The sequence below is a fragment of the Nuphar pumila genome, chromosome 12, assembly GCF_984573655.1.
Source record: "Nuphar pumila chromosome 12, dmNupPumi1.hap1.1, whole genome shotgun sequence".
Lineage (NCBI taxonomy): Eukaryota > Viridiplantae > Streptophyta > Magnoliopsida > Nymphaeales > Nymphaeaceae > Nuphar > Nuphar pumila.
The window spans coordinates 9777035-9787811 of record NC_143260.1 but is presented as its reverse complement, the minus strand read 5'-3'; the positions used below and the strand labels follow the sequence as shown (position 1 = coordinate 9787811).

The following is a 10777-nucleotide window of genomic DNA, read 5'->3' as shown; positions in this document are numbered from 1 at the left end:
CTTCTTTTCATGTGCAAATCCTTCATACTTTCCATATGAAAGAACTTTCACGAAAAGGCTGAGCTGGCAAGAGTTTTGGAAGTCTGTGCTCTTTCTCATGAAAGACCCTTTCCTTCCACGAGAATAAAACAAACAATCCCTTAGGGCATGTTTGGAAGAGAGAAAACTCTCATAGGAAAACAAAGTTTTGCCTATGAGAAGTTTTTCAAAAGAAAGTTTTTCACTTGTTTGTGTAGCATGACCAAAACAGAGAAAATATGAAAAATTGAGAGAGAGGAGGAGGAGGGTGGTGATGGTGGTAGGTGGTGGTGAGATGGGTGGTGGAGAGTGTAAAAATAAATTTTCTCTTGGTAGGAAACAGGTGGAGGAATGTTTCCAATCAAAAAATGTACTTTTTAGAAAAACTCTCTCAGAGAAAAAGTCTCTCTTGTTTGGAAGGATAGGAAAATCCATACCGATTCTTCATTTTGCATCACTTTTCCTACATCTTTCTCTCTTCCAAACGTGCCCTTACAGAATGCTAAATGCCAAGTGAAGTTCTTTAAGGGGATAGCAAAGTTTAGTGAACTTTTTAATACCAATGACTACATAAACTGCGGAGGTAGTCAGCCTTCTGAAATTATAGCTTCCCTTCTTGAAATGAATCCTACAAATGCAAATCCCAATCGTATGTAGATTGGTGAAAATTAACACAAATGAAAGTTTTTTTCCCATATGTCATGACTTTCCAAACTGTTTTTCCGTCAAACAATCACTAGTGACTTTAACTAGAAATCAAGAACGAGTTTAAAACCTGCATTATGTTGGAGAACTCCATTAAGGTCACTTGTAATATGCAACAAAGACTCGAGTAATTAGAAAGTTAAACAACAAAGATGCAAAATCTCCTAAAATATGAAATACTAAAGTCTCTTAGAATTAACAAACAAATTAGCAAGTTACTTAGAATTAACATTTAACATGTCTACTTCTTTCCTCCTAGGTCGCTGATGCTTCTTAGAGCTCTCTGGCTCCAGCTTGATCAATGTGGTAGAAGTAGCAGAAGAATCATTGCCGCTAATAAACCACTCAGGTGGTTTATCTTTCCAGCGTCTTTCCTAACCCACAATACCAAACTTAGCCAGATTCCTCGTGATTCAAATGCCGATATTCGCTAAATGAACCATGTAGATCACATCTATGGGGTCAGATTTGATAAAAAAACTTGCATCAAGGAGATCCTAAAATGCAGTATGACGATAGGGATGACAGAAGGGATGAGTGGAACCCAATGGTAATTACATTCCTCACTAATGCACAAGCATTTAAACCTTCTAAACCAGTACATAATATTGATTACCCATTTCTGCAGGGAACTTGGTCATAAAAAAAAATACATAATACCCAGTATTTCTTGCTTAAGAAAACGAAAACGTCAGCAAAATATTGAAAGTGAAAAAAAAAAACTAAAAAGAAAGATGCTTTCTGCTTCCTTAGTTGTATCAGTATTCTTGCTCCATCAATGGCTCTTAAATGTCAGTCCTTTCCATTCACAGGTCACGCTCAGAACTGAACCAACATAGCTTGAAAGTTGAAAGCCACTGGTGAAAAAACAAAAAAAGTAACATAAGTCCTCCATGAGCATTGCCCATATACATAGATGCTTCTTTGGAAGCATTCTATTTAAAATTGTGGTAATTAGCTCTGCATGTATCTGCAGCAAGTTCGTTATCGTTATTATGATTCACATGGAATTTGTAGCTGTAAGAAAAAATGAGCATTTATATCATGCAATGCTTGGTCTTAATGGCCTGACATGTACATTGGACCAAATGGACCCCATAGTGGATAGAATATTTATTGATCTGAGAATTTTTGATGAATTTTGAGCACCTCGCGGCATAAATGCAACAATGTGTTACGAATGATTGCTGGACAATAAAGTATGACATTCAAAACAGGAGCGTACTGCTTGAATACTTTCATAACAGATGAGTCATGAAATATTAAATGTGGTCAGATGCACTTAATTAGTTCCCTTGGTTGGTTATCAGAACTAGAATTTTGTCATCTGATTCCGTATGAAGTGCAACTGAATGACACACCAACTGGTTGAAATCTGGTTACAACACTCACATGAACCAAGGACCTAGGCCAAGTGTGCAACTTGGTTGGAACCTTAGTGGAAGGTCTTCATTTTTCCTCTCTCTCTCTCTCTCTTGATGATGGGGAAGCTGCCAGTTTTTAAGATTGCTGGGAGGAATTCACGTCTAGGCCAACAGTGTGCAACTTGTTTCGAACCTTAGTGGAAGGTCTCTCTCTTTCTCTCTGGTGCAATGTTGTCAGAATAGGTATTGGCCCTGAATTGATTTTCAAAACGATTCAGGGAATCAGCCCATTTCTGAACTGAATGGTTTTGTACCGATTTCTGGTCGTCGCATTAATTGGCCGATTCAGGCGGATTTGCAACGATACTGACAACAATGCTGTGGTGTAGAGCCCTCGGTACCCCTCCCTTGACTTGGTGAAGCCCGCAAAGGATGACAGCTGAAATAGGCTAAATCGCCAGACTTGAAACATAATACAACTTACATGAATATTTTGGTGACTAGGGAAATAAACTCAGTTATTTTCTTATTTTGAATAATCAGGGAAAACCACTCATTGGTGTAAAAACTTAAGGTCCCCCTTGACTACCAGGAAGTATACTTAAATTTGACCTCGTGACAAGAAAAGAGCATTTTGATTATACTTAAATTTTGAAGCAGGTTATATGTCCCCCCCCCCGAACAGGGCAGTTAGCTACATCTCATGTTCAGGGGGTCCCAAAGAGCACCACGTATGTAAGCATGTGTGTCTCGTATCCCGATGTTTGTCAGCATTAATTAGCATTGGAGTTTGATGCGATTGCAAAGACTTAAGTATCCTCTCCTCCATTGGTGCAAAAAAAAATGACGATTCTAGAAAAGGAGTGGTTGTAAAAACTTAAGTGCCCCGAAGATGATTATTTAAGACTCAGTCTCTGCACTGCAGGATTATCCGAGAAAGAAATCTCTCCTGGAGGAGGCCATGAACATCAACCCTCTCACTCTCTCTCTCCCTTCTCTTTTTACTTCTGTGCACATCCAGCAGAAGATCCTACATTGCTCCATCAAACACCGACTGACCTGCACATTGACTATTGTGGAGCCTGATTTAGAGTTTTTACCCTTACAAGAGGAGGGTTTGGAGGCTCCTCCCAGCATGGGTAGCATCATTCAACTAAATGAGTTGTAGATCCTGATTTAGAGTTTTTACCCTTACAGGAGAGGGGTCTGGGGGCTCCTTCCAACGTGGGTAGCATCATTCAACTTGAAGAGTTGTGGAGTCTGATTCAAAGTTTTTACCCTTACAGAAAGGGAGGTCTGAGGGCTCTTCTTAACGTGGGTAGCATCATTCAACTTGAAGAGTTGTGAAGTCTGATTCAGAGTTTTTACCCTTACAGAAGGGGGGTCTGATGGCTCCTCCCAGCGTAGGTAGCATCATTCAACTTGATGAGTTGTGGAGCTTGATTTAGAGTTTTTGCCCTTATAGGAGGAGGGTTTGGGGGCTCCTCCCAGCGTGGATAGCATTGTTCAACTTGATTCGTTATGGAGCCTGATTCAGAGTTTTTGCCCTTACAGAAGGGGAGTTTGGGGGCTCCTCTCAGCGTGGATAGCATCATTCAACTTGATTCGTTGTGGAGCCTGATTTAAAGTTTTTGCCCTTACATGAAGGGGGTCCGGGGGCTCCCCCCGACACGGGTCCCGGGTGTCGTGGTTAAAAAATACATAGGGTGTCGTAGTGAGAAAGACATATGTTTGTTCTAAGCAAAATTGAAAGAAATCAATGAAAAATCCAACAAGGAGCATGCCAGAATCAAGATGTGGATGTCAAGCGAGAATGGTGTTGTGCAACTCAAATAACACAGAATAATAGGAGTCTGGTTTTTAGTTAAAATGGAGAATAAAATGACAATAGAAATCGCTGAAAATTTACAGGGATAAACTAGACTCAATAACGAAGACACCACTTTTTACGGATTTGGAATATGACCTCTTGTTAGGGAGATATGGCCCTGACAAGTTGGTCCTATTTCGGGTAGCGATTTACAACGATTTGCTTACTAAATAACACTACAAATCACTACAGTGATTTGGGGAAGACACTACAAATCGCTATAGTGAGATCTAACAATACTATAAATCGCTGTGGGGCTCGTTGGAGACCCCAAAACACTATAAATCGCTATAGTGATTTGCGAAAGATACTACAAATCGCTGTTGAAAAGCTGGATAACACTATAAATTATTGTGGGGCTCGTTGGAGACCCGAAAATACTACAAATCATTGTGGGAAAGCCCGATAATACTACAAATCGCTGTTGGAAGGCCCCAAAAAAACTTGATCCGCGCCAGGGGGAGCCCCTGGACCCCCCTCTTGTAAGGGCAAAAACTCTAAATCAGGCTCCACAACTCATCAAGTTGAATTATGTTACGCACGCTGGGAGGAGCCCCCAAACCCCCTCCTGTAAGTGCAAAAACTATGAATCAGGCTCCACAACGAATCAAGTTGAACGATGCTACAGTCAGTGTGCAGGTCAGTCGGTGTTTGATGGAGCAATGTAGGATCGTTTGTTGGATGTGCACAGAAGTAGAGAGAGAAGAGAGAGAGAGTGAGAGGGTTGATGTTCATGGCCTTCTCCAGGGAAAACTCTTTGCCTCCCTTGATTTCTTCTCTAAAGAGAGAGAGGGTTTTACAGTGTTTTACGGAGAAAGAAGAAGAAGACTTTGAAGAGTCAACATCATCCTCGACTTTCTGGATGGAAGACATGTTTGTCTTTTTTTTGAACTGTTTGTTTTTTCTTTTTTGAATGAAGGGCATTTTTGTCATTTTCTCAAACCATCGTTTTATGAGAAGAATAGCAAGAAAGAGTACTGAAGTCTTTGCAACCACACCAGACTCCAATGCTAAGTGATGTCAACATACACGGGAATACAAGCCCAATGTGCTTGTATACGTGGTGCTAATTCAGACCCCCGAACACAGACGTGGGATTGAGTGAATCATCGGGGGAGAACATACACCACCCTCCCCTTAAATTTGGCCTCGTGACAAGCGAAGGCATCTTTGAAGTCCATGGCCTTAAAGGGTACTTAGGCCACTAGGCAGGTGGTTTGGGTTCAAATCTCATGGAGTTTTAAGCTGTCAGGACAGTGATCGTAACTACAACAGGGAAAGCCAGCTTGGCTAGGTCTATGATCTTGGGTTGGTTTTTCTGAATGTAAAAAAACAAAACAAAACTATTGACGTCCCTTCAGTTTGTTGGTGAGTTTCACAAGTAGCCCTACTGGATGAGCATAGCCACTGTGGCAAGCCAAAATCGCATTTGAATCCAAAAAAGCATGATTTTTGAGACACCAACTTCACTATAAAGGAACACATCACAGTTTCTCTGTATTTCGTGACCCACTGAATTTAACCAGGACAGAACAGGTGCAACGAAATTGCACACTTTTAGTGTGCTACTGCTAGGGGTAGCAGTGGACCGGGGTGGGGGACAAGGTCTCCACCCTGACCCTGTTTCAAAATCCGAACCTTCATCCCTGCCTCCATCCCTGCACGGGGATGGACTTTAATCTCCATCCCCGATCCAAACGGGGGCGAGGCGGGCCCCATTTTCCCCTAATCTATAGTCATCCCTTAAAGGATTGGGGACGGGGCAGGGAAAAGCGTAAGTCCATCCCTGCCTCCATCCCCGCACGGGAATAGATTTTAACCTTCGTCCCTGCCTCCATCCTCGTTTCATGCCCTTCATCCCCGGTCCAAATGGGGCAAGGCGGGGTGGAGGCCCGTTGTCCCCCGGTCCACTGCCATCCCTAGCTACGGCACATAGTTGACCTCTATCTTATGGATACTGCTAGGGATGACAGTGGACTGGGGAAAAACGGGGCCCTAACCGCCTCGCCCCACTTGGACCCGGGATGGAGGACATAAAACGATGATGGAAATTGGTATGAAGGTTAAAATCAAAACCTATGCAGGTGTGGAGGCAGGGATGGACTTATGCGTTCCCTGCCCCGCCCCCCATCTCAGTTAGTAAAATAATTAAAATAACCTCCTTCTTTAAGAATGGGTGGACAGGGGGAAATGGGGCCCTGCCCCCCTCGCCCGGTTTGGATCAAGGATGAAGGACATGACGCGGAGATAGAGGTTAAAATCAAAACCCATGCAAAGGAGGGCAGAATTTTGAGACGTGGCAGTGGTAGAGACCTTGTTACCCGCATCCACCCCCGGTCTACTGCCATCCCTGGATACTGCCTGTCAGCTGTGGGACCCAACCAAAGATAGTGGGTGATCAGGTGCAACAGCATACTTAAAGTGTGCAATCACATTGCACCTGTTCCTCCTCTCTCGATCCTGATCTTTTGGAGAAGATTTAACATGAATATTCAGCCTTCTGAATTAAAATGATCAGTAGGATGAAGATGGACCGTCTCCGTCACTTTTTTGGACTAAATATTGTGCAACCATTACCTCAATATTTTTAGATCCCATACAAACCACGAACACACACACACAGACATGCAAGCATGCACACTCAAGTGCACGCACACACAGACAGTGACATCTTATTTTTTTTAAAGAAAACATATATGATTCAATTGGCAAAAGATTACACAGCAGTCTTTTAATTTTCCTGCAATACAGCATCACAGCACATGTATGAAAATAAGCACCGTATCTGTTTAATGGCACGTTTGGAAGCAAAAAAAGCTTTCGTAGGAAAAAAAAAATTTACCTGAGAAGTTTTGACATAATAATTCTTCTAAAATGAAAATTTTCACTTGATTGGGTAGCACGAGAAAAATAAAATGAAAAATCTTAAAAAAATGAGAGAAGGGGGTGGTGGTGAGATGGATGGTGGTGGTGAAAAGTCATCTTGAGGTGGTGGTGGTGATGGTGGAGCTTCTCCAGTGCCGTTTTGGGGAGGTGGGTGATGATAGGTAGTACCGGTGGTGGTGAGATGGATGATGATGATGATGAAAAAGTCATGGGACGGCGTTTTTTCTGTAGGTGGGTGATGGTAGTGAGATAAATGGTGATGAAGATGGTGAGATGGGTGGTTGGTGGTGGTGAGATGGGTGGTAGGGAGCAGATGCGGAGCTGGGGAGCCCAGTCCTGCCTCCCGAAACAGTTAATTTTTTTTTTAAAGCCCAGCCCTGATTCCATATGAAGTAGATTTTTATCCATTTTTTTAGCCTAGCCCAGCCCTGACTGAAAAGTGCCCTAAGATTTGTCACTGGTTTAAATCTTAAGCAGATATGGTGCTTATTTTCATACCTGTGTTGTGATGATGTATTTGCAGGAAAATTAAAAAGAGAAACACATGAATCTCAAGAATGTTGACATGATGAAGACCAGGTTTACAATGCTGCTGATGTTAAAATAGTTTCATTAAAGGGAAACTGACCTCTCTCTCTCACACACACACAAACACAGTGCCCATTTTGTAAGGAAATTTTGTTATATGTATACTTCTCATTATATGCAGGGTCGCTGAATGGTGAGCATGTAGCGACATGCCTGACAACCATCCATCTTGGCGTTCTCAAATTAGTTGTATTGTCCACCTCGAGAAATGTTGAGATGAATGGTTAGTGGAGCTCCATGCAGTGGCGTTGCATAAAAAACTGGATATAGATATATTCCATCGGTAAAAAATGTCTTTATATGCATGACCGTTTTAACTGTTTCAAATTTAGGATAAGACATTCTTTGCCGATTAAACTATTTTCTTTTTTTCCACCTTTAGTAAGTTTGCATAAGAAAGTTCAGATTATCATTTCCAAGAAACAGAAAGTTACGAAGTTCAAGTAACCTGAGAGAAAAGGACCGGTCCCTTGAATTACTCAAAATCGGCAGATGATAATTTGGGTTAACAGTAGAATAGACGCATAGTTGGAAAAAAGGGGCTTCATCATGACGATGACGGTGTAGAACAGACAAATAATGGCACATGGAAATCAATCAAGATCTATTTTATGACTCCAATGTGAAGAGAGAAACAACCCTTCCCAAGCGACTCAATCTATAAAGGACGAGACTAGTAAAGAACAAAGATATTGTTCAATTCATTCTTGGATTGTGTCATTAAAAATATTAAAACCAACAGAGAGAGAGAGAGAGAGAGAGATTTTCAAATCCCTAAAGAGCCATATTTCAACATAAGAGGGAAACTGATACTATTCTGACTGATGGGCTTGACTTCTGTTAAGAGTATGAGACTATACCAGTTTTGGGTAACACCATCAATCTCTCTCTCTCTCTCTCTCTCTCTGTGTATATATATATATATATATATATATATATATATATATATATATATATATATATATATATATATATATATATATATATATATATAAAGAGAGAGAGTTGTACAACAGTGTACGTGTGTGTGTGGGGGGAGGGGGTTGAGAACTTAGAGGAATGCCAAAGTGAACAGTCACTCCTGCCTCTTCTGAAACCAAGTTGTCCAAACTTTAGGAGTCAATGCTTCTGCCTACTATGATATCAAGTAAATTAACCAAATTGCACCCAAGCATGACCGTGCTGTAATTGATGATGTATACAGTGCTTTAAATCTTCTTTCAGAAAAAAAAAATGCAGTGCCATTATTCAAAAATTATAGTGATATCAATGTGGCAATGTTCTTTATTTTCTATGTATCAAGGTTTATCGAAAAAAAAAAACCATCAACTGTTGAAGAGGCAGACTATATTTAAGAGCTAGCCCAAGAATAGTGAGCACTTGAAAAACTCGATATAATCAAAATTTATAAAGAATAGCATACGCGTCCACCTATTTCCTTTATCCTCATGTCTATCATCTCTCCATCCACTGTAGACTACTAAATTTTCAAATTCATCACCAAATGGTTCAAGAAAGAGAGAATTATAACATACCCGATAAGAAAATCGAATCAAAAACTCAATAAAAGGGAGATATGAAAGAAAAGAAAGATATTTCCAAAGCTGCTGTACATATCTCCTCAACAACTTTCTTTCCTTCACATCCCCAGGAATACTATCTTTTTTTTTGTGAGACCGAGGAATAGCTATCATTTTATAACATGAGACAATTCAGCACAACAAAAAGAAGCAGGAAAGCAAAGCAAAAGACCAAAAGAGAACAAAGAAATGATTAATTTGGAGAGCAATCTCAACAGATTACAATCTTTTCCACTCAGTCAGTACCCAGCATGCACTTCATCACACCCTCAGATCAATGCAACCCCATCACCCTTTAACACCCTAAACCCTTAAAACCCTAAAAAAAAAAGAAAAAACAACACCCAAATGTCATTTCCTCTCTTTCTCTTTCTCTGTCTCTCCACCTCTAACAATTGTGAGCAGATCCCAAATTTCACATATGAGGGCGAAAAGAAAGAGAGTGAGAGAAGTAGAAAGAAAAGAAAAGGGTCATTCCAATTTCTGTGCAGACATAACAATACTATCTAAACCTCACCACCACCATCTTCTAAATATTAAAATATAGTAGATTATACATACAGACACAGCTCTCTCTCTCTCTCTCTCTCTCTCTCTCTCTCTCTCTTGGTTTCATTGAGGTTTCTTACCAAGTGTGTGCTTGTTGTTATGCATCCACACCTTGAGCACATGCCTCTTCACGCACGTCTCCATGCAGAACTGTTGCACCGCCGCCTCATCGTGCTTCTGGATCCGCCACCCCAACTTCTCTGCAAACTCCAGCATCCTGTCCTTCTGCTCCTGCGTGAACTTGGTCCTGAACCTCTTCTTCACCAGCCCACAACCGACACCACCGTGGTTGTTTGCCATCTCCTCCTGGTCCTGGTCCTGGTCCTGGTCCTCCCTAGAGGGGAGGAGCAGCGCCTGGCCGTGCCCGTGGTGGTTGTGGAGCGGCTGAGGGTGGTGGTGCGCCAAAGGGTGGGGGCTCCCCCTGGCCCCTATATGCAGGTACCCACCACCACCACCGGCGGCGGCGGCACGGTAGTAAGGCGGGGGTAATTGCGCGAAGGGCTCGCCGTCTCCCTCGCGGCGGTGGAAGTTCCGGTGGCAATTGCAGGCCGCGCACTTGAGGGCGTCGAGGGAGCCCTCCTCCCCGGCGGGCATGAACTCGCCGCACCCGTCGATGGCGTGGCCGCCGATGCTCACGGCGTGGTTCTTCATGCACTCCCTGTACCTTGGCTTCCTCACCGGCGCCACCATCTTCAGCCGGGAGAGCTCGTAGCTGCCGGAGACCGACACCGGGGGCGGGAGCGTCACCTCCCCTTCCTCCTCCTGGTCGTCGAAGTCCATGTGCACCGCACCGGGAAACGGGACGCGGAGGAGAAACTATAAAGAGTGACCGAGAGAGAGCAAAATGCAGAAGGGGCCGGCTATCGGTCGATCGCCGGCGAGAGGATAAGAAGGCTCGGCCTGGCCATCAATTTGGTGGTGCAAAGATAGTGGGTGTGGTCGCCCTGGAGAGAGAGAGTCTCACTCTTTTTGGTCCGTTGGGGTGCTTTTGTGGGAGGCTGGTGCCGGTGGAGGTCCACCGGAAGCAGCCGGTAAGTTTTACCTTGCTCCCCGCCGGGTGGGCATTTTTTTACCACGGGGCCGCGGTAAGAATCCGAGGTGGGCCCCTGCTGTTAGGAACAGTAAATGGGTCGCGTCGGGAAATTAATGCAGGAATTGACCGGCTGTCAGTAGGCAGGAAGGTGGTGCAGATCCCCACCAACACTCGGTAAAAAAAA

The 10777-nt window shown here is 42.9% G+C and overlaps 1 protein-coding gene across 1 annotated transcript; it reads right to left on the bottom strand.

Moving 5' to 3' along the window:
* Positions 1-1455: 1455 nt before the first annotated feature.
* On the bottom strand, positions 1456-10512 carry LOC149819939 (zinc-finger homeodomain protein 2-like). Its single transcript, XM_089983280.1, has 2 exons — positions 9641-10512; positions 1456-1580 (listed from the first exon to the last, which is right to left on the bottom strand). Exons 1-2 carry the CDS (start codon positions 10338-10340, stop codon positions 1543-1545), a joined length of 738 nt encoding a protein of 245 aa, XP_089839406.1. The 5' UTR covers positions 10341-10512; the 3' UTR covers positions 1456-1542.
* Positions 10513-10777: the final 265 nt, after the last annotated feature.